The sequence below is a fragment of the Schistocerca americana genome, chromosome 3, assembly GCF_021461395.2.
Source record: "Schistocerca americana isolate TAMUIC-IGC-003095 chromosome 3, iqSchAmer2.1, whole genome shotgun sequence".
Lineage (NCBI taxonomy): Eukaryota > Metazoa > Arthropoda > Insecta > Orthoptera > Acrididae > Schistocerca > Schistocerca americana.
This window is the reverse complement of record NC_060121.1, coordinates 670,317,409-670,342,483: the sequence shown is the minus strand read 5'-3', so window position 1 is coordinate 670,342,483 and position 25,075 is coordinate 670,317,409. Positions and strand designations below refer to the sequence as shown.

Genomic DNA, 25,075 nt, shown 5'->3' with positions numbered 1-25,075 from the left:
ATATCTCCCATCTCATCTTTATCTGTGTCTACTTCCCTTTCTATAATACTGCTTTCAAGATCATCTCCCTTGTAAAGGCCCTCTATATTCTCCTTCCACCTTTCAGCTTCCCCTTCTTTGCTTAGGAGAGGTTTTCCATCTGAACTCTTGATATTCATACAACTGCTTCTCTTTTCCCCAAAGGCCTCTTTAATTTTCCTATGGGTGGTATCTACCTATTCCTTAGCGAAATATGCTTCTAAATCCTTACATTTGTCCTCTAGCCATTTCCGCTTTGCAATTTTGCACTTCCTGTCAATTTCATTTATTAAATGTTGCAGTCCCTTTCACCTTCTTCATTTGTTATGTTTTTATATCTTCTCCTTTCATCAGTCAAATTCAGTATCTCTTGTGTTACCCAAGGATTTCTGCTAGACCTTGTCTTTTTACCTATTTGATCTTCTGCTGCCTTCACTATTTCATCTATTAAAGCTATCCATTTGTCTTCTACTGCATTCCTTTTCCCTATTCTAGTCAGCCATTACCTGATGCTCTTCCTGAGGCTCTCAGCAACCTCTGGTTCTTTCAACTTATTTTTCCTTCTTTTTACCAGTTTATTCAATTTGAATCTACAGTCATAACCAATAAATTGTGTTCAAGTCCACATCTGCCCCTGGATGTCTCATAGTTTAACACCTGGTTCCTAAATCTCTGTCCGATGATTGTATAATCAATCTGAAACTTTCTGGTGTCTCCAGGTCTGTTATGAGTATACAGCCTTCTTTTATAATTCTTAAGCCAAGTGTTAGTGGTGATTAAATTGCATCCTGTTAAAATCTCTTTCATTCCTTTTCCCCATGCCATATTCAACTACTATTTTTCCTTCTCTTCCTTTCCTTATTATCGAATTCTGGTCCCTATCACAATTAAATTTTCATTTTCTTTAACTATCTGAATAATTTCTTTTACCTCATCATACATTTCATCAGTCTCTTTGTCATCTGTGGGGCTAGTTGGCATGTAAACTTTTAGTACTGTGGTAGGCATGGGCTTTGTGTCTATCTTGGCTACGATAATGTAGTTACTACATTCCATATATTGTTCATAGTAGCTTAGCGCATTCCTATTTTCTTATTCGTTATTAAACTCACACCTGCATTACCCCTATTTGACTTCGTATTTATAACCCTGTATTCACCTGACAAAGTCCTGTTCTTCCTGCCACCAAACTTCACTAGTTCTCACAATATCTAACTTCAACCTATCCATTTCCCTTTTTAAATTTTTTAACATACCTGCCTGTTTAAGGGATCTAACATTCTACACTTTGACCATAGAATCCCAGTTTTGTTTTACCTGATGATGACATCCTCCTGAATAGTCTCCACTCAGAGATTTGAATGGGGGATTGTTTTACCTCTGGAATACTTTATGCAAGAGGATTCCATCCTCATTTAACCATACTGTAGAACTGCATGTCCTTGGGAAATATTATGGCTGTAGTTACCCATTGCTTTCAGCCTCGTGCAGCACTAGCAATATCACGTATTTCTCCTAATTACAGTACGACTGTCATGGAGAATGATGTATTTTTTGGTTTACTAAAGACTTCTACCCCATGTACCTCTATCTGGATACAGAACTGAATTATAATATGAAATAGCAGAGAATGTGAAATGTGTCAAAAAGCCAGGGAGGCTATAGATGCCCCTACCCTGACAGACATGGGGAGAATGATCCTGAGGGTCAGCAAAAGGAGTTTTCTGTGTCCAAAACTCACTTGCATAAAACAAAGGACTCTTCAGATAGTTCATCAACTTCTATAACATTTCTCCCATACGTGAATTGTCTCTTTTGCTCAGTTTTAAGTGTTAGGAGATGTGATCACTGCTATGATCTTCCACCAGTGCCTGGTGCAACTGGAAAACAGGCTCAATATATGGTAGACTTCACTTAAACTGCATTTCTTCAAGGAGTTGACTTATACTTACAAATCTGCACAGCTTATTAGAGGTCAGTAAGTGAGAAAGTACATCATGAACGGTCATGATGTATCTGAATACAAGCAGTTGACGTTGTCATCCCAAAAATAAGAACAAGCATGTGCAAGTGTCTGAATGTTCATCTAATGTCAAATTGCAATAATGGCCTTCACTATTATTATTACCATATTGCCATGCAGTTAATATGTTCCCTCCAACAAACAAACTTACAATTTGAATGAGCTCATGACCATTTGTACATCCACCTACAATGATGGATAATGAGAGTCAATATTTTGAATGTGCTAGTATGATCATACTCATTATATATACCTACAACGCTTGAAAGGGGCATAATACAAGTGTTATCCATTAAGTAACAGACTTTTCTAAATTTAAAAAAAAATTAATGAAAGGAAAAAGAAAATTTTATTACATACATTTTAAAGGTACACTCTTAAGCTACTTTTCTACACCATCACCATTCAAATTGAGGCATTTATCATATCACGTCACATGTTTCTCAATACCATCTATGTAGAAATCTACTGCCTGTAAATGCAACCACTGATTATTCTGGCATGCAGTTTGGTGTCAATATCAAAATGATGTGTAGTGAGCCATGTCTTCATTGCTGGGAAGAAGCAATAGTCTCTTGGCACCAGATCCACGCTGTATGGTGGATAATCAAACACCACCTATCCCCTGTAGGAGCTCTCAGGTATGATTGGCCATGTATGGACAGCATTGTTGTGAAAAAGCAAAACTTTTGTGCTAAGTTTTCCCTGATGCTTGTTCTTTATCATCCACCGTAATGTCGTATGTGTTCAACATATTTCACTTGGTTTGTAATTTTTTGCCAACAAAAACCTAGTCACAGAAAGCACCTTTCAAGTGACAGGATTTTCTATTGCAGTAGACATTTTAACACATCACAGAAAGCAAAGCAGCAGAGACACAGACAACATATTACCACCACTGGATGTATATTGAGAATAGGATCATTATGGCACGAAGATGGCAGCTGTAGCCCCACCCACCACTCAAATGGACCAAAGTATCTGTTAGTTTCTGGATAGCCCCTGTAAATATAAATTTGTGGGTCATTTATGTCCTTTGAAGACAACTTTTCAAATAAAGTAGTAAACAGTGTTGGTGAAACAGGTACTGTATCTGACAATCATTCACATTTAGATGAAGTAATGAGTGATTTAGACCACATAAAAAGTAAATGTGACTGTTTCCAAGTTATAGAACTGCCACTCTTCTTTAGAGTAAGAAACTTTAAATGTGGTGATGTGTTCACTACCTGCATTTTTTATGTTCTACCACAGATTTCCCATTACTGTTATTGATCTATGTAACTTAATATACATATATAAGATGAATTAGTGATTATTAACCTGGTTAATTAATTGGATACTTCTGATATTTGCTGATAGGCATAGTAATTTATTATGAACTCTTGAATGTGATTTAGTTTACAGATGCAACACATTTATTCACTCTGCTTTCAGCATATATAATGAGACAGTCTCATATGTATTTATGTAATATTCATATAATATTTGAGAGAAGAGAAAGAAGAGAACCCATAACTTACCAGCCATGAAAACAAAGAAAGGGTTGATAGCTGTTTCAACTTAAAAATACAGTTCAGCTTTTTGTTTTCAGAAATTTGTAAATTCCTTCATCAGGATAAAAACAGAGAGCATAGAAAAGAAAGGACAGAATAACAATGAAGTGACAAAAGGTATGGCATACGTCCTAATAACATGTTGGACCTCGTTTTGCTGATATAGTGCAGCAACTCAATGGGACATTGATTCAACAAGTCCTTGGAAGTCACTTGTAGGAATATTGAGCCATGCTGCCTCTATAGCCATTCATAATTGTGAAAGTATTGCATGTGGAGGATTTTGTGGACGAACTAACCTCTCAATTATGTCCAAAAAATGTTGATGGATTCATTTTGGGTGATCTGGGTGGCCAAATTAGTCACTTTAATTTCCAGAATGTTCTTCAGACTAAATGCGGGCAATTGTAGCCTGGTGATATGGCACATTGTCATCCACAAAAATTGCATTATTGTTTGGGAACAGGAAGTCTGTGAATGGCTGCAAATGGTCTCCAAGTAGCCAAACATAACCATTTTCAGTTGACAGTCAGATCACTTTGACCAGACGACCCAGTCCATTCAATGCAAACACAGTCCACATCATTATGGAGCCACCACCAGCCGGCACAGTGCCTAGTTGACAACTTGGGTCCATGGCTTACCAGGTCTGCACCATCTATCAGTGCTTACCAACTGAAACCAGGATTCAGCTGACCACGCCACTGTCTAAGGTCCAACTGATATTGTCATGAGCCCAGGAGAGGCATTGCAGGTGATGTCATACTGTTAGCAAAGACACTTGTGATTCTGCTGCCATAGCCCATTAATGCCAAATTTTGCTGCACTGTCCTAACAAATATGCTCATTGTACATCCTACATTGAGTTTTATGGTTATCTGATGCAGTGTAGCTTGTCTGTTGGTAATGACATTTCTACACAAATTCTGCTGCTCTTGCTCATTAAGTGAAGGCTGTTTGTCACTGCACTGTCCATGGTGAGAGGTAATGCCTGAAATTTTGCATCCTCAGCACACTCTTGACACTGTGGATCTCAGAATATTGGGCCCCTTAAAAAATTTCCAAAATAGAATGTCCCATAAGTTTAGTTCTAACTACCATGCTTCATTCAAAGTCTGTTAATTCCTGTCATGTGGCTATTTTTTTTTATCGTTGTGTTTGGTCATTGCAGACGTCACATGACATCCGTTCAAGTTCGTCTGTTGATCTTTCCACTCAGTTTTTTATTACAGAGGCCAACCAGCTCTCTGACTGAACATGCTGAGCTGCTGTGCCGTTGCTATATGAATCACCTAAATACAATTACAGCTCCGCCAATACACTGCCTTTTTATACCTTGTGTATGCTATACTACTGCCATTGAATATTGATATCCCATGACTTTTGTCACCTCAGTGTACATGTTATAATGAGACATAAAGTATCTTGAAACACTGGAAGAAGAAAGGCGCAAGATACATGAAATCAGTATGAACAAACGATGATCCAACATTTTACGAAATATACCATTTTTATCAGACAACTGTAATTGTTATAACTATTAAAATTATTTTTTTCTGACACAAAAATAATTTCACATAACTTGTTTCAACTATAGCAGATTACTATCCTGAGACTGTGTTTCTGCAGAACATAAAAATCATTTTAATAATGGGCTAAAGTCAAGCTGCAAATTCCTAGATATTATTGATGTGGGTTATTGTTTTAGGCAGAATTAACCAGTTATTGTGACACGAGGCAAAAAAGATAAGAGCAAAGCTTAAAGAAAATGAGGTAAAAGAGAATGAAAAAACTATGTACAAGAACAATGCAGGAAAAATACAGAAATATGAATCAGACACTGATGCAGTGACAGACAATAAATGATAATCTAGACTGAGATAACAGATGGGAAGAATAGTGGCTATCAAAGAACAACAAAGAAGAAGAGAAAATTTTCCATGACTACCATGGCACAGTTGAGAACCTGCCCTGCTCACCAGGTGGCACCAAAGCTGCAGGAGTTTTCTCACTGTGGGTAAGATGGTGCAAGAGTCATCAGGGGTGCCTGCTGCTAGTGCCACCTGTGTTGATGGGCTAGCGACCAGAATGACAGTGCGCAGTGTAGCCAACAGCAGTAAAACTTGCAGGGCATTTGGAGCAACAGTACAAGATAGATGCTTGGTGGCTCTCAGTTTATTGGGAAGACAACACAGAGATAGCAGCACTGACTGTGTGGATGATGGTCTGCCCTGTGTTACCCTGGCGCCTTAGAGGTGTGTGGTTGGAGTGCCCAGGGAGTGACTGTACCTTGTGCTGAGTGTCCTGGATTAAGGACTCTGCATGTAAATCACTCATATTTGACAGTGCTCTGCTTTTCTGCTATGTTGTTTCGATACTGAATTGCCTGAATATGCCATCTTATGGTGCATCATACAAATTTCAATTCACATATTGCAAAACATTTTTAGTGTAGTGCACATTTCACGATATTAAGTTATTGAACATGTTGCTTCCTTTTATTTCTTTTCTTTTTTTATTTTAAGATTTTGCAGCCTAAAATTCAGCCCATGTGCATACCTTATTCTTATTTTATTATTGTTTCCTTATAGAGTTTTCTTGTGTGTAAAGAAATTCATGTTGGAGCTCAGTTGTGTTTGAATATAAAGTTGTGTTGATCACTAAAATATATTTGCATTCACAAGGTGAGCCTCCTACTAATATTCCCTCTCCCTGTGACCTGCTCCCTGCACGGTCCACCCCCACATGTCAGCGGTCGGAGAGACACTAGAGTCAACCTCTGTGATAGCACTGATGTAAGTTCTCCCCACTCACTTCCACTCCTAAGCCTACTGCTGCTGCAAAATCTACCATATCAACAGTAACAGACTGGCTTGTTTATTATTGTGTGTCGTACAGCTACAGAATAGAGTAAAAGTTCTGAGAATTTGCGCCTTTGCATTCCTGTGCTGTTGCAGGTATGGCTGCTAGAAATCTCCACAGGATGGTTGGCTACAGAAGGAGGAATTGGGCTACAAAGCCACCTTTCATGGACAGGTACCTGCAGCTATGATGCCTGTGATGCAAGCTGATCCAGCCTTTTGTCAGAAACTGGGTGAACCAGTTTACTTAACTTCTTGGGACAGCATGATGTAAAGACTGATTGTGCAGTGTTTCAATTACCTTTGGCCAAGCCTGATTTGTTCATTAAATTTCTAGAGGGGGAACTGACTCCCTGGTCTCAATTGAGGAGGGTGTAGCTCATGGTAGTACACAATGAAAATCATTTGTGTTGAAGATTATATAAATAACCATTTCTTATTTTATTATATATGTGTGTGTGTGTGTGTAACCAATATCTGTGTTGCTGTGTAATTTCTCTTTCTTTGAAGTTCCCAGTTGTTTGCAGTGTGTGTGTGTGTGTGTGTGTGTGTGTGTGTGTGTGTGTGTTGCTAAGAGTAACATTATGTCTTTTGTATTCCTGACCTGGTAACAGATGTGTGTGGTTCTGCTAAATGTTAATTTGATGAATAATTGAGATGTACAGTTAAATACAATGTTCTAAGAAACCAGGACTTCAAGTAGACAGCTTATGATGTTATACTATATTATTGTGGACAGCTTATGAAGTCTTAGGACATCTTTGTGAGTTTAAAAGAAGACAAAGAAGAGGAAAAAGATTGTAGTTGCTCTGTGTGAATAAGAAGAAAATCATGACAGAAGAAAAACAACAAGTTGAAAAATTAGTTGATGAAGAGAACTGGGCAATCTGGCATATTCTCATGAAGGTTATTTTGAAATGTGATGCAGATTGTGATGAGGTAAGTGGTATTTTAATCAAACTAGCAGCAAATGTTGAAAATTATGTTGTAAAACTAGCCACTTGGACGAAAGTAAATTCCAAAGCAAATAAGGTATTGTTTTGTCACTACATACAAAGCCAGTACTTTGCATTGCCACATGTGAAACTGCAAAAGATACAGTACATGTGAAAAACTGCACCGTGTTGATGACAGTCTGCAGAAAATATCAACTTGTGACAACATAAGTTTCATAATACTGAATGGAAATGGTTACAATGGTCATGTTCTATGAAAGGTATTTAGCAAAATTTGATGAAGTTTAAACAAAGATGTCTATGTTAAGTAAACCAGTACAAGAACCTAATTTGTGTCAGATTTTCTTCAGACATTTCCAAAAGAATCTGATCACATTTGTGTGACCTGGCATGACCTTCCACAAGACAACAAAACATGGCTTAAATTGCTGAAAATATGTCTGAATTATGAGTTGTGGATACAAGGAATAAATGAAACCAATCTAGCAACTGCAATGATTTGAAAATCAAAAGTAAATAAATGATCCCAGCTATGAGGTAAAAATAAAATGGTTAATGCATAAAAAGGGCAAAATTCAAGCAAACAAGGTGTGAAGAAGTGTTTTTCCTGTGGTACAAGTGGATTTATTTCAAAAACCTGCAGAACAGGATTAGTGTGTTTTAAATGCAAAGGTAAAGGTCATTTATCCAGGAACTGTACAAACTGTGGTGATTCTGCAATGTGAAGATGATGTGACTTACCATACGAAAGCGCTGGCAGGTCGATAGAAACACAAACAGACACATACACACAAAATTATAGCTTTTGCAACCAATGGTTGCTTCGTCAGGAAAGAGGGAAGGAGAGGGAAAGACGAAAGGATGTGTGTTTTAAGGGAGAGGGTAAGGAGTCATTCCAATCCCGGGAGCGGAAAGACTTACCTTAGGGGGAAAAAAGGACAGTTATACACTCGCACACACACACATATCCATCCGCACATACACAGACACAAGCAGGCATTTGTAAAGGCAAAGATTTTGGGCAGAGATATTTTTCCCGCGTGAGAGGGAAACATTCCATGTGGGAAAAATATATCTAAAAACAAAGATGATGTGACTTACCAAACGAAAGCGCTGGCAGGTCGATAGACACACAAAATTCTAGATTTCGCAACAAATGGTTGCTTCGTCAGGAAAGAGGGAAGGAGAGGGAAAGACGAAAGGAAGTGGGTTTTAAGGGAGAGAGTAAGGAGTCATTCCAATCCCGGGAGCGGAAAGACTTACCTTAGGGGGAAAAAAGGACGGGTATACACTCCCACACACGCACATATCCATCCACACATATACAGACACAAGCAGACATATTTAAAGACAAAGAGTTTGGGCAGAGATGTCAGTCGAGACGGAAGTGCAGAGGCAAAGATGATGTTGAATGACAGGTGAGGTATGAGTGGCGGCAACTTGAAATTAGCGGAGATTGAGGCCTGGTGGGTAACAGGAAGAGAGGATATATTGAAGAGCAAGTTCCCATCTCCGGAGTTCGGATAGGTTGGTGTTAGTGGGAAGTCTCCAGATAACCCGGATGGTGTAACACTGTGCCAAGATGTGATGGCCGTGCACCAAGGCATGTTTAGCCACAGGGTGATCCTCATTACCAACAAACACTGTCTGCCTGTGTCAATTCATGCGAATGGACAGTTTGTTGCTGGTCATTCGCACATAGAAAGCTTCACAGTGTAGGCAGGTCAGTTGGTAAATCACGTGGGTGCTTTCACATGTGGCTCTGCCTTTGATCGTGTACACCTTCTGGGTTACAGGACTGGAGTAGGTGGTGGTGGGAGGGTGCATGGGACAGGTTTTACACCGGGGGCAGTTACAAGGGTAGGAGCCAGAGGGTAGGGAAGGTGGTTTGGGGATTTCATAGGGATGAACTAAGAGGTTACAAAGGTTAGGTGGACGGCGGAAAGACACTCTTGGTGGAGTGGGGAGGATTTCATGAAGGATGGATCTCATTTCAGGGCAGGATTTGAGGAAGTCGTATCCCTGCTGGAGAGCCACATTCAGAGTCTGATCCAGTCCCGGAAAGTATCCTGTCACAAGTGGGGCACTTTTGGGGTTCTTCTGTGGGAGGTTTTGGGTTTGAGGAGATGAGGAAGTGGCTCTGGTTATTTGCTTCTGTACCAGGGCGGGAGGGTAGTTGCGGGATGCGAAAGCTGTTTTCAGGTTGTTGGTGTAATGGTTCAGGGATTCTGGACTGGAGCAGAATCGTTTGCCACAAAGACCTAGGCTGTAGGGAAGGGACCGTCTGATGTGGAATGGGTGGCAGTTGTCATAATGGAGGTACTGTTGCTTGTTGATGGGTTTGATGTGGACGGACGTGTGAAGCTGGCCATTGGACAGGTGGAGGTCAATGTCAAGGAAAGTGGCATGGGATTTGGAGTAGGACCAGGTGAATCTGATGGAACCAAAGGAGTTGAGGTTGGAGAGGAAATTCTGGAGTTCTTCTTCACTGTGAGTCCAGATCATGAAAATGTCATCAATGAATCTGTACCAAACTTTGGGTTGACAGGCCCGGGTAACCAAGAAGGCTTCCTCTAAGCGACCCATGAATAGGTTGGCGTATGATGGGGCCATCCTGGTACCCATGGCTGTTCCCTTTAATTGTTGGTATGTCTGGCCTTCGAAAGTGAAGAAGTTGTGGGTCAGGATGAAGCTGGCTAAGGTAATGAGGAAAGAGGTTTTAGGTAGGGTGGCAGGTGATCAGCATGAAAGGAAGTGCTCCATCGCAGCGAGGCCCTGGACGTGCAGAATATTTGTGTATAAGGAAGTGGAATCAATGGTTACAGGGATGGTTTCCGGGGGTAACAGACTGGGTAATGATTCCAGGCGTTCGAGAAAGTGGTTGGTGTCTTTGATGAAGGATGGGAGACTGCATGTAATGGGTTGAAGGTGTTGATCTACGTAGGCAGAGATACGTTCTGTGGGGGCTTGGTAACCAGCTACAATGGGACGGCTGGGATGATTGGGTTTGTGAATTTTAGGATGAAGGTAGAAGGAAGAAGGAAGGAAGAAGGAAGAAGGTAGAAGGTAGGGATGCATGAAGCTCCGCCTGGACATCATATATATATATATATATATATATATATATATATATATATATATATATATATATATATATATATATATATATATATATATATATATAAGAATTAATAGAGGGAAACATTCCACGTGGGAAAAATATATCTAAAAACAAAGATGATGTGACTTACGGTACTACACATCATATAACAAACTGGTGAGATTGGTTTGGCGCACCAAAGAAAATGAACAGAACTAAGAATAATGTGCACATCAAAGTATTTGGAAGTGGTCAAACTGATGTTGAAACTTTTGATGGAAACAGGTGTACTAGATGATATTTTGAAGATGTTTGGTACAGATGGCGCTTTTTATTTACTCTCTGTTAGAAAGACTGGAGAAAAAGGTATTCACCAAAGTATCAAAAACAATGGTAAAATATTTTTGTTTTACAGAGACAGCATACCAGTGATGATTCTTCAGTTTCTCCCAGTGTATTTGTTCATTGAACAGTCAACAGGTGTACTGCCAGTTTGTAGTGTCCAACGGACACATTATTTTGGTGATCAGATTTGTCACCATAATCAGGTGTGATGACAAACTGAGCTCCTGAGGGTAAGCCTCTGACTAATATCCCCTGTCCTCACAACCTGCTCCCTCCACAGTCTACCCCCATGTGTCAGCAGTTGCAGAGGATCTAGAGCCAATGTCTGTGATAGCAATGATGTAAGTTCTCTGTCCGCCATGGTTGCCAGATCACTTTGTTCACTGAGAGTCTTCTTAATTAAACTCAGTCCTGGTTCCCAAGCCTTACTAAGACCACAACTGCAATGTCAGTTGATGAGATTGTCCCTGGTGCAACTTTCTATGGCCTCTCTAACTATGTTGTTCCATTATTTGGAAGTCTGTGCCAAGACCGTGGTACCCTTGTACTCCATTGCATGCTCTGCAACTGCTAACTTGTTGGGATACATCAATCGAGTGTACCTTTGGTGTTCTCACCAATGATTTTCAATGGTGCATGCTATCTGTCCAATATATGTCTTCCCAGAATGATGCCAGCCTTCTGCAAACCTAGATCATCTTCAACGCTTGCCAATAATGCTTATGTATTATTGGATGGGTGAAAGACAGTTCTTACTTGATACTTCTTTGATATGCATCCAATTTTTCCTGATAGTGCACCAGCATATTGTATAAAGGCAGTGGCTGCCTCTTCCTTCATGACTTCTTCCATCCCCACTGGTTGTACTGTTGTGGGGTGGAGAGTGAACCATATTGGGTATCTGATTTCTCAGAATACAGTTCTGAGGAGTTCCAGCTTCTGGGGCAGACTCTCTGTATCTGAAATGGTGCGCACCTTTTGTACTAGTGTTTTGAGTACCCCAGCCCTCTGCAAAGGCTGGTGGCAGCTGTCTGCATGCAAATACAGGTCAGTGCATGTTTTCTTTTGATACACACTGTGTCCCAGGATGCCATCAGATCGTTTGTTGACCATCATTTCCAGTAATGGTAATCTTCCTCCTGCTTTGTTCTCCATTGTGAATTTGATGTTGGGATGTATGGAGTTCAAATATGTAAGGATGTCAAGGAGTTTGTCCCTTCCATGGGGTCAGATTGCAAATATGTCATCTGCATAATTGAAAAAAAAATTTTTTGCAGTAGAGGTGATTAATCGAGAAAAGTCTTTTGTTGTAAAAGGAGCTACTGATACTCTTCAAATATGGCATGAAAGATTTGGGCACCAGAGTAAACCACATTATAATCATTCTTGGTAGCACATGATTTTCATGTAAAGGTTCGTGGTGAATTTTTTGAAGCTAATTTTTGGTAATTGAGTCAGTAAATCAACTACCGCAGGAGAATTAATCTTCACCATTGTCTGTGGAATGATAGAAGAAAATGATTTATCTGGCTATTGGTATTTTCTCATTTTTAAGGATGATTTTTCTTTTGATACAGCGGAAAGATCATGTTCTAACTTGAAACTAATGAAAATGTTTCTTAGAAACTCATTGTCCAAGTCCAAAGTGCATGCTTTAGCAGTTTTGTATATGAAACTTGTCATTCTTTTAACTTGGATGGCGTTACTGAAAATTTTTGAGTGATGAGTGTAGGAGAATCTGAAAGACATATTTGCTTTAGCATGTAGCATCACTTTACAAAATTGAGGATATTGTTTGTTCTACAAGGAGTGCTCCTGATGGTGGTTTTATTTCATTTGTAACTTGAATTATAGTGTGTGGATATCTACTGTTTTCATATTTGTTCTGTAAAGGTTTAAGGGGGGACGTACATGAAAATGACCAAATTTGTGAAAAAAATTTTATTGGCTCTTCATTTACTACATGGTATTGAAATTTCAATTACCAAATATTACGTTCCAATTCCGCTTCTAAGGGGGAAAAAAATAATAATTTGTAATAGCTTGCACAGGGCGACGCCCCCCCATCTTGGTCTTCATCCTCTCGTATATCTATTTATACTGCGTTTTTTTCCAGTTTTGTGCAGTCACAATGCAGGGAACGTTTGTGTACTACATCAAGAAGGCTGTGGAATAATATCTCTGCCGCTGGTTTTATATTCTTTGATTTATAGCGTTTGTTTACGAGTGTTTGTTTGGAATACATTTTTACGAAAGTTGTAAGTAGACTTGTTATTATATTTTGCAGCATGCCGCGTTCTAGTAAGGTGTTTAAAAAGGTTAGAAAGTGTCAAGCTTCTCGATGTAGTAAAGACAACTTGAAAACCAGCCCCATAATAACAAATGGAAACGATACTTCAACCAAGAAAGCGAGTGCTTCGAGAAGGAAAATTGACAGCTGTCAATCACTTGATGATTGTGGCTCAGACACTCAAGCTACTAGTGGTTTTAGGCTTATTGATTTGAAAATACTATCTGATATTATATCATCTGCTTGTGTATGTGCTGACTGTGGTGCAAAAAGTTTGAGATTATATGACGAAGAAAACAGAATTGGAATAGTGTGTATGTTGCATCTTACTTGTGAAAGCTGTCATTCAGACACTGCTTTTAGAACTTCGGCATCAAGTAACCGGATATATGAAGCAAATATGCGTTTAATATATGGCATGAGATGTTTGGGCATAGGCAGGGAAGGTACCAGACTGTTTTGTGGGATCATGAACATGCCACAACCAAGTGCTAGGTACACCACTGGAAATAAAACACTGCTAAGTGCTCTTCAAGAGGAAGTGGAAGAAAACTTGAAGTCCTCTGCAAAGGAAGCTGTGAAGATGAATAGTGAACTAAAGACAGAAGCAGATAACACGCCAGACACCGATTTGTGTGTGTCATGTGATGGAACGTGGATGAAGCGTGGACATACATCACTGTATGGAGTATCATCTGTCATTAGTGTTGATACTGGAAAAATTCTTGACGTTCAGGTAATGAGCAAATATTGCTATAGCTGTGTACTCGGAAAGAGAGCTGGTGAAGTGGAAGAAAATAAGTGGCAGGTTGAACACAAGAAAGTGTGCTGTAGAAATTATTCTGGTTCTAGTGGTGGAATGGAACCTGCAGCTATGAAACTTATGTTCCATCGAAGTGTGGAAAAGTACGGTGTTAGATACACAAAATACCTTGGTGATGGTGACTCCAGCTCCTTCAAAACTGTTTTGGAAAGTGAACCTTATGGTCCCCATTGTGCTATAGAAAAGTTGGAATGTGTTGGACATGTGCAAAAACGAATGGGAGGCAGACTTTTAAAATTGAAACGTGAATTGAAGGGCAGGAAACTTGAGGATGGAAAACTTTTAGGTGGTCCCAACAGACTCACAGACAAAGAAATTCATTCTTTACAAGTGTACTATGGCAAGGCAATAAGGGACAACAGTGGAAATTTGAATAACATGCAGAAGGCTGTGTGGTCTATTTATTTTCATAAACTATCCACAGATGACAAACCTGTACATAATTTGTGTGACATATCGTGGTGCAAATTCAAGCAGGCTGAGCGTGATGGCATGAACTATTCACACAAGCACAGTTTACCTGTGGCTGTTTTAAGTGCTATAAAACCAACATTTAGGTGTTTAGCAGAGCCAGACCTCCTACGAAAGTGTGTGCATGGAAAGACACAAAACCCTAATGAAAGTTACAACTCACTGATTTGGAAACGTTGCCCAAAAACAACATTTGTTTCAACAATTATTGTTGAAATTGCTGCATATGATGCTTGTTTAGTTTTTAACAATGGTAATCTTGGAAGAATAAAAACTCTACAGAGGCTAGGATTTCATCCAGGAGCTTTCACCTATTCAATATTGAAGGACATCGATGACAAAAGAGTTGCTGCGGCTGATATTACAGCCAATAAAATTGAACAGCAGGTTAACCAAAGAAGACAAGCAAAGAAGAGACTGCTTGCAGATGAAGAGGAGTATGCATATGGCTTGCACTAGTTCACACAGAGACGGTAAGACCTAATACAAACACTATCAAATCATTGATTCAGTTTTCCCGTAACTTACATTTTTATAACTTTATGTACCTTTTTCTCAAAAACCACAAAAGGTAGAGAAGTGAAATTTGGTATATGACTAGTCAGTACTATAGTGAAAAATTCTGTGGAAGGAATTTTCATTTAATAAAATAGTAAGGTATTTATGGTAGAAAATATTCCTTAAATTTGATATATTATTTTTCAGGGAAATTGGGAGACCCGTAAAAACTGAACAAAAGAAGATATAAAAATTCTGCTCCACAGAGTTTTGTAATTATTTGGTATGAAAGTGTGTACAAAAATTCATTAACATTGCTCTCACAGTTTTCTCAAAAAAGGAACATTTGTAATTACATTGTTGAAAAAAAATTAATTGTTAATAATTAAAGATGTAAAAGGTCAATAAAAATGAAAATTTAGGTTCATATGCGCATAACATTTCTTAATAACTGTACCAAATTTGGATTGATTATCTTAAAAAATTAGAGTTTTATAAAATACTTTTAAAATTACTGCAGTTTCGTGTACGTCCCCCCTTAATACAATGGCAGTTAGAAAAGTTCTTGGAGTCACTACGAGAGGTCAGCACTAGCACAATGAGTTATTCATGTGATATTCAATGGACTATTTCCTGTAAGCACGTGCCCCATCAGTGCTCTTGGAAGAGAGCTGTGGCAGCTGTTGTTCCTGTGTACTGTTTTGTGAAGATGGAAAAAAAATCAAGATCTGAGCAGTGATTAAGTACTTTGTAAAGAAAGGTATGAAAGCAAAGGACATTAATGCCGATTTACAGAATACACTGGGGGACTCTGCTCCTTCATATTCAACTGTTGCCAAGTGGACAAACGAATTTAAATTTGGTTGGGAGAGCTTGGATGATGATTCACGCAGTGGTCAGCCAAGATGTGTCACTACTCCAGAAATCATTGCAAAAGTGCACAAAATGGTCATGGAGGGTTGCCGATTGCAAGTGCATGAAATTGCCCATGCTTGCCAGATGTCATCTAAAAGGGTATATCACATTTTAACTGAAGAATTAGAAATGAAAAAATTACCTGCAAAATGGGTGCCACGACTCTTAATGCTGGATCAAAATCGTGTGCCATCATCATGGCAAAATTACATGAACTAAGGTATGAACTGTTGCCACGCCCACCGCATTCACTTGATATGCCTCTGTCAGACTTCCATCTCTTCCCAAAACTGGAAATTTTTGTTGGTGGATGAAGATTCACTTCAAATAAAGAATTGATAGCCGGAGTTGGCAACTATTTTGCAGGCCTGCAGGAAACTCATTTTTGAGATGGGGTCAAGGTACTGGAACATCATTGGACCAACTGCATTAATCTACAAGGAGACTACCTTCAAAAGTAAAAAAAAATGTTTCAGTGATGTAAGTACTTTTTTTCTACTCTGTTCCAAGAACTTTTCAAACCACCCTCATAGTAAACAAAGTTCCCCAAAATTTATTTGTGGGAGGGACTGGGGGTTGGGGGGTATTAGGGTAAAACCTTACTTATTCCATTGCTCCCAGAGTAACCTAAAGTGGAATGACAATATAACACCAACTATAGGAAAAGCAGGTGCCAGCCTGAGGGTCATTGGGGAAATCTTAAGCAAATGCAGTTCATCCACAAAAGAAGCTGCTTAGGAATACTTGTTCAACTGATTCTTGAGTATTCTTCATTGGACATTGACCCTTACCAAGAGCAATTAACTGAAGATATACTGAAAGGCCATTGTCATGGGATCATTTAGTCACTGCAAGAGTGTTACAGAGATGCTCACCAAACTCCCAGTGGCAGGTACTACAAGAGGGATGTTATGCATCATGGAGAGGTTTACTCTTGAAATTTCAAGACTGTATGTCCAAAAAGAGTCAGGCATTGTATTATAACTTTCTTCCACATGTGTCTGGTGGAGTGGTTACAATGAGAAAAATCAGAGAAAATTAGAGCTCATCAACAGTCATTCTTCTCAGGTACATTTTAATAATGAAACAGAGAAGGGAGAAAACAAGTGGTACTGGAAATACCCTCTGTCACACACCACAAGGATGCTTGAAGAGTGTAGATGTAGATGTAGATATAGATATACAGAATGTGTTTAGTTTACAGCACTCTTATGGTCTCAAAATAAATTGTCTGCTTTGTTTCTATTTTTTTCGTTCTCCACCTCACACTTCTTTTGAGTGTGTCAGTTCAATGAACCCACAATTGTGAAAACAGTTTGATCCTTATTTTAAGACAGTGTGGGAGCATATCTCTACTGCCAGTCAATAACTAAATTTTTTCACTCGTTGGTTACAACCTTCTTCCCAAGAGATCACAGTTACATACAGTAATTGCAGCAGCAGCAGTAGTAGTGGTGGTAGAGGTTCTATTCTTCTACGGATCACTTTTACAAAGTATATTGGACACATGGTATTACAATTTAAGAACACAAAAAATAAGATTATTTGTACAGTCATTTATATACTTACAGTTCTAGTTAGACAAAGATGGGGTAAGTAGTTCGCCAGGTCCTTATAATACGAACCATTCTGGAATTTCTCAAACAATAGAAAATCCGGTATGGAATGTAACATTACTATGAAAAGGAAAGTTGCTACTCACCACATAGCAGAAATGCTGAGTTGCAGATGGGCACAACAAAAAGACTCTCACAATTAAAGCTTTCGGCCATTAAGAACTTTGTCAACAATAGACAACAAACACACAAAAAACACACACCCACACAACACACACACACACACACACACACACACACACACACACACACACACACAAAATCAGGCAAATGCAACTTGCATGCACAGCGTTTGCGCTCGGGCGCGTGCGCGTGAGTGTGTGTATGTGTGTGTGTCTGTGTGTGTGGGCGTGTGTGTGTAGTCTATTGTTGACAAAGGCGTTAATGGCTGAAAGCTAATTGTGAGAGTCTTTTTGTTGTGCCTACCTGCAACTCAGCATCTCCGCTATTTGGTGAATAGCAACTTTCCTTTTCATTATAATGTTCCATTCTGGCATTCGCTTGAAATAATTTAGGGAAGCCACAGAAGCTCTAAATCAGGATGGCCAGATGGAGATATGAGTCTCTATCCTCCCATACAAGGCCAGTCTGTTTAAAACAGCACAATATCAGTTGGTTTATCATTAGCGTGCAGTACTGTCCTGCTAAGAAATTATTTAATAATGAAAAAGGCTAGTGCTACACTATTCCTTCAGTGTTACACTATTCATTCATTACTCACTCTAGTTATACCAAATCCCACACACATCATTCCATAATGTAGCACTACACATGCTATTAGCTGACATCATGACCATAATGAAAATTTTTTTTCCATTTTGTGTACCACAACTTCCCATTTACTAGCCTTGAAAACTGAGTCAGCATTCCTCTGTAATGAGTGAGATGTTGAGCACAGAAAGAGAAGAAAATGCTAGTACTATATTTGCAAGGTTTTGAGAATAAGGTTGAAAATTTGTGAAAGTGTAATGATAGATGTTTTATTATTATTATTTAGTTATATTACTTTTTTTGCCAAACCACTAATCTATTTTTTCTAAATAATCCTTCACTGTAATGAATGTATTGCCCAAAAGGTACTTTTGAACTGCATTTTTAAATAGGTTTCTTTAATAATTTCTTTCATTACTTTGAGTGACTTATTCAGTAGTTTTACTTTTTGCTAGAAATTGGTGTTCTGAGTTTTAAATTTATAGTGGTGAATGTAAGTTCAGTCTAGATCTTGTTCCATGCCTATAGACAGAGCTGTCTGAGCAGTAATGCTCAATGCTACAGTATTTTTTATGTATTCATATGAAGTGGTTAACATCCCCTGTCTTTTGAATAGATTCTTACAGTGAGCTCAATTACTATTTGTGGTCATTATAATTATTCCCCTCTTCTGTAGTTTGAAAACTAGGATCACAGGTTTTGCCTTTGTTCCCATAAAAGAATTCCACAACTCAGAGTGAATTGTACATGTGAATAATACGCTACTAAAAGACATTATCTGTCACACTCTAATGACAGGATTCTAAGCATGTAACATTCTGATGACATTCTGTTTGTCAGTATTTTTGCATGTTCACTCCTTTTCAGCTGAGACTCAGTACTTATTCCAAATAATTTTGCATTTTTAAAGCTGATGATAAAGGTATCATCTACATTTAATTTAGCAATGGCTCGTTTTGGAAATGTCTTTTCAAAGTCCTATGGCTAAATCATGAAATATAATTGCCTTATATTTTTTAGTACACTATTCAATCTATACTTTTAATGAAGAAACTGGTACATAAATATAATTTGAGCTCGTAACTTGTAATTTCGCATTATTTGCAACAACATACAATTTATGATTAATCAATTAACACCTTTGATTAATAATTTCAATACTTTGTTCTGTGCTTACTTTATGTATCAAAATTTGTGTAACTTACAATCAAAAATAATAATATGCAACTGATAGGTACTTCAGTGTTTTCTGTTGTGTAAACTGTCATATGAAAATATGATAATTGATAAAAAACAGAGATTCAAATGATTCTACATAACATATTATTACTGTGTACATGAACGCATTTAGCAAACTTTCAAGTAACAAGTAATATACACGTCTAGAAGAAGGATAGTAGAAGTGATACACAAAAATACCATCCAGTATCCTAGACATCGGTTTGTCATAGAGTTTTAGAACATATTCTGAGTTCAAACATAATAAGGAATCTTGAACAAGATGACCTCCTCAATGCCAACCAGCATGGATTTTGAAAACATCGATGATATGAAACTCAACTCGCACTTTTCTCACATGAGATACTGAAAGCTTTGGATCATGGCAACCAGGCAGGTACAGTGTTGCTTGATTTCCATAAAGCATTTGACTCGGTACCACACCTACGCTTAATGTCTAAAGTATGATCATATGGGGTATCAAGTGAAATTGGTGACTGGATTCAGGACTTTTTGGTAGGGAAGACACAGCATATTATCTTGGATGGAGAGTCACTGTCAGATTTAGAAGTAACTTCGGGTGTGCCACAGGGAAGTGTGCTGGGACCCCTGCTGTTCAAAAATCAGGCTTTTTGCAGATGATGCAGTTATCCTTAATGAAGTATCACCTGAGAGAAGTTGCAGAAATATTCAGTCAGATCTTGATAAGAATCCAGCGTGGTGCAGAGATTGGCAATTTTCTCTAAATGTTCAGAAATGTAAAGTTTTGCATTTCACAAAATGAAAAAATACAGTATCCTATGACCATAATATCAATGAGTCACTGTTGGAATTGGCCAACTCTCACAAGAACCCGGATGTAGCACTTTGTAGTGATATGAAATGGAATGATCACATACATTCAGTTGTGGGTAAAGTAGGTGGTAGACTTTGGTTTATCAATTGAATGTCAGGGAAGTGCAACCAGTCTGCAAAAGAGATTGCTAACAAATCTCTAATGCGACTGCTTCTAGAACATTGCTCAAGTGTAAGGGTCTTGTACCACATAGGTCTGATGGGGGATACTGAAAGTATACGGAGAAGGGCAGCATTAATGGTTACAGGTTTGTTGGGAGAGTGTCACAGATATACTGAAGGAACTGAACTGCAGACTCTTGAAGAAAGACATAAACTATCCTGAGAAAGCCTATTTACAAAGTTTCAAGAAATGGCTGTAAATGATTACTCTAGGGATATACTACAGTCCCCTATGTATCATTCATCTACATCTACATCTACATTGATACTCCGCAAGCCACCCAACGGTGTGTGGCGGAGGGCACTTTACGTGCCACTGTCATTACCTCCCTTTCCTGTTCCAGTCGCGTATGGTTCGCGGGAAGAACGACTGTCTGAAAGCCTCCGTGCGCGCTCTAATCTCTCTAATTTTACATTCGTGATCTCCTCAGGAGGTATAAGTAGGGGGAAGCAATATATTCGATACCTCATCCAGAAACGCACCCTCTCGAAACCTGGCGAGCAAGCTACACCGCGATGCAGAGCGCCCCTCTTGCAGAGTCTGCCACTTGAGTTTATTAAACATCTCCGTAATGCTATCACGGTTACCAAATAACCCTGTGACGAAACGCGCCGCTCTTCTTTGGATCTTCTCTATCTCCTCCGTCAGACCAATCTGGTACGGATCCCACACTGATGAGCAATACTCAAGTATAGGTCGAACGAGTGTTTTGTAAGCCACCTCCTTTGTTGATGGACTACATTTTCTAAGCACTCTCCCAATGAATCTCAACCTGGTACCCGCCTTACCAACAATTAATTTTATATGATCATTCCACTTCAAATCGTTCCGCACGCATACTCCCAGATATTTTACAGAAGTAACTGCTACCAGTGTTTGTTCCGCTATCATATAATCATACAATAAAGGATCCTTCTTTCTATGTATTCGCAATACATTACATTTGTCTATGTTAAGGGTCAGTTGCCACTCCCTGCACCAAGTGCCTATCCGCTGCAGATCTTCCTGCATTTCGCTACAATTTTCTAATGCTGCAACTTCTCTGTATACTACAGCATCATCCGCGAAAAGCCGCATGGTACTTCCGACACTATCTACTAGGTCATTTATATATATTGTGAAAAGCAATGGTCCCATAACACTCCCCTGTGGCACGCCAGAGGTTACTTTAACGTCTGTAGACGTCTCTCCATTGATAACAACATGCTGTGTTCTGTTTGCTAAAAACTCTTCAATCCAGCCACACAGCTGGTCTGATATTCCGTAGGCTCTTACTTTGTTTATCAGGCGACAGTGTGGAACTGTATTGAACGCCTTCCGGAAGTCAAGAAAAATAGCATCTACCTGGGAGCCTGTATCTAATATTTTCTGGGTCTCATGAACAAATAAAGCGAGTTGGGTCTCACACGATCGCTGTTTCCGGAATCCATGTTGATTCCTACATAGTAGATTCTGGGTTTCCAAAAATGACATGATACGCGAGCAAAAAACATGTTCTTAAATTCTACAAGAGATCGACATCAGAGATATAGGTCTATAGTTTTGCGCATCTGCTCGACGACCCTTCTTGAAGACTGGGACTATCTGTGCTCTTTTCCAATCATTTGGAACCCGATGAAAACATCGATGATATAAAACCCAACTCGCACTTTTCTCACATGAGATACTGAAAGCTTTGGATCATGGCAACCAGGCAGGTACAGTGTTGCTTGATTTCCATAAAGCATTTGATTCAGTACCACACCTATGCTTATTGTCTAAAGTATGACCATATGGGGTATCAAGTGAAATTGGTGACTGGATTCAGGACTTTTTCGTAGGGAAGAAACAGCATATTATCTTGGATGGAGAGTCACTGTCAGATTTAGAAGTAACTTCGGGTGTGCCACAGGGAAGTGTGCTGGGACCCCTGCTGTTCAAAAATCAGGCTTTTTGCAGATGATGCAGTTATCCTTAATGACATGGTGCATTGTCATCTATAAAAATTCCACCTTTGTATGCTACGAATGGCCCTAAAGCAGCACAGAGGCATCCAAACAATCATTCCTCCTGCACTCCATACATGAACAGAGCAGGAAGAAAACCCAATACCTGGTATAATGAGATGTCCCCTCTGCTGTAGACCTCACAGTGGTTTGCAGAGTATAGATGTAGATGTAGATACATAGAAGTTGGTTCTTGAAACTTACTAAGTAGGCTTTCATGGCATAGTTTGCATGTATCTCTGGTTGTTTGGCAGTTTTTTTTAACATCTGGGTGAAGTAAACCTGTGACCATCATGTTCTTTGTATACAATGAGATGCCAAAAGTCATAGGGCACCTCCTAATATCATATCGGAACTCCTTTTGTGTGGTGTGTAGGAACTCAGTATAGCATGTACTCAACAAGTTGTTGGAAGTTCCCTCCAGAAATATTGAGCCATGCTACCTTTATAGCTGACCGTAACTGCATAAGTTTTTCCTGTGCAGAATTCTGAGCATGAACTGACCTCTTGATTATGTCCCATAAACATTCGATGGGATTCATGTCAGGTCGTCTGAGTGGCCAGGTCACTGGCTCAAATTGCCCAGGTTGTTCTTCAAACCAATTATGAAGAATTGTGGCCTGGTGACATGGTGCATTGTCATCTATAAAAATTCCAACTTTGTATGCTATGAATGGCGCTAAAGCAGCTGAACATAACCATTTCCAGTCAATGATCAGTTCAGTTGGACCAGAAGACCCAGTCTATTCTATATAAACACAGTCCACATCATTAAGGAGCCACCACCAGCTTTCTCAGTGCCTTGTTGACAACTTTGGTTCATGGCTTGGTTCAAATGCTTCAAATGGCTCTGAGCACTATGCAACTTAACTTCTGAGGTCATCAGTTGCCTAGAACTTAGAACTAATTAAACCTAACTAACCTAAGGACATCACACCCCCAAGCTCGAGGCAGGATTCGAACATGCGACCGTAGCGGTCGCACAGCTCCAGACTGCAGCGCCTAGAACCACACAGCCACTCTGGCCGGCTTGGTTCATGGCATCAGGGGGTCTATTATTATTATTATTATTAAGCATTACAATCCATGAAGGCTTTTTGCTGCAGAATGGACAATGTTGAACCACTTTGCTCTGTCTTTACAAGTAATTTGCCACTGTCTGTCATGTCCTAGTTTTCTGAGATCGTCTTGAATATTGTCCAAGTATCTCATGCGTGGGCGTCCAGGTTTCAGATCCATAGGTGAGTACTGGTATAATCAATGATTTGTATACTTGTAGTTTGGTGTTCCTAGAAATTAACTTGCTTTTGAAAACTGTCAAGAGACTATAGTAGCATTTGTTAGCCTTCTGAATTCGTGATTCTATTTCAATTTTTATGGAGTTGTCAGAGGTTACTATTGTACCAAGGTAATTAAATTCATTTGTCTTTGTGAAAGCTGTGTTATTAATTTGCAGTACATTATTATTTGATGGATAGCGGGATAAGATAAAGTACATTGTTTTGTCTGTATTCAGCTGGAGGCCTGTGCCATTTGTGGCTTTAATTAATTGTGCTGTAAGAAGCTTCAAAGGGGGTCTATGCCACACTCAAATCCTACCAACTGGAATTGGGACTCATCTCACCAGGCCGTGGATTTCCACTCGACCAGGGTCCAACAAATATGGTCTTGGGCCCAGGAGAGGCATTGCAATTGATAGATGTTAACAAAAGCACTCACATTGGTCATAGTCCAATGACACCAAATTTTGCCACACTGTCCAAAGTGATACATTTGTCATTTGTCACACATAGGTTTCTGTGGTTATTACACACAGTGTTGTTTGTCTGTTAACACTGACAACTCTACACAAATTCCACTACTATTGGTCATTAAATGAAGGCCATTAGCCACTGTGTAGTTTGTGGTGAGAGGCAGTACCTGAAATTTGATTCTTGGCACAGTCTTGCTACCTGGAATCTTGGAATACTGAATTCTGTAATGATTTACAAAATAGGATGTCCCATTCTGTGTTCAAAGTCTGTTAATTCCCACCATGGAGTCATAATAATATTGGAAACCTTTCACAGGAATCACCAGTGTACAAATGACAGCTGTGCCAATGCACTTGCCCTCTTATACCTTGCACATGCAATATTACTGCCATCTGTGTGTGTACATATTGCTATCCCATGGCTTTGTCACTTCAGTGTACATTCAGCACCCACGCTGGTCCTATTCAGTATGGGTCTCCAAACTTTAACAATATTCTAAGATGGAATGCATAAGTGTTTTGTAAATGATCTCCTTTGTAGACTGGCTACAGTGCCCAAGTACGCTCCTGATGAACCAAAGTCTACCATCTGGTTATCTACAACTAAGCAAAGCAATCGTTCCATATCATATCCATACAAAAGTTGTCAGAGAAGTCATTTAATGATGATCTGTATTTATCCCAGTTGATTGTCACATGACTGAAGTCTCGTCCAATGATGACTGTGCATTGTAGAATTTAATGTGGTACTAGTGAACTGAAGATTTTTTTCAAGCTTTTGGTTACATCTGTGAGTGAGTCTGTGATTAAGCAAGCTGGAATATTTTTACTTCCTATTTTGTTTTGTCATCTGCCTCCTTAAAATTCATTTTTGAATTAATTACCATCAACATATGTGAGTATAATCTGCATTTTCAT

The 25,075-nt window shown here is 39.1% G+C and overlaps 2 protein-coding genes across 4 annotated transcripts in view; one reads left to right on the top strand and one right to left on the bottom strand.

Moving 5' to 3' along the window:
- The window catches only part of LOC124607401 (serine/threonine-protein kinase Nek8), a 317,572-nt gene that overhangs the window by 149,339 nt on the left and 143,158 nt on the right, over positions 1-25,075 (bottom strand). The window lies entirely within an intron of this gene.
- LOC124607402 lies at positions 12,917-15,211 on the top strand. The gene is made up of 2 exons (XM_047139726.1): positions 12,917-14,916; positions 15,149-15,211. The coding sequence occupies exon 1, from the start codon at positions 13,148-13,150 to the stop codon at positions 14,900-14,902; it is 1,755 nt and encodes a 584-aa protein (XP_046995682.1). The 5' UTR covers positions 12,917-13,147; the 3' UTR covers positions 14,903-14,916; positions 15,149-15,211.

Excerpts from the sequence above, each read along its gene's own strand:
- LOC124607402 (XM_047139726.1), top strand. The coding sequence starts at position 13,148 with ATGCCGCGTTCTAGTAAGGTGTTTAAAAAGGTTAGAAAGTGTCAAGCT.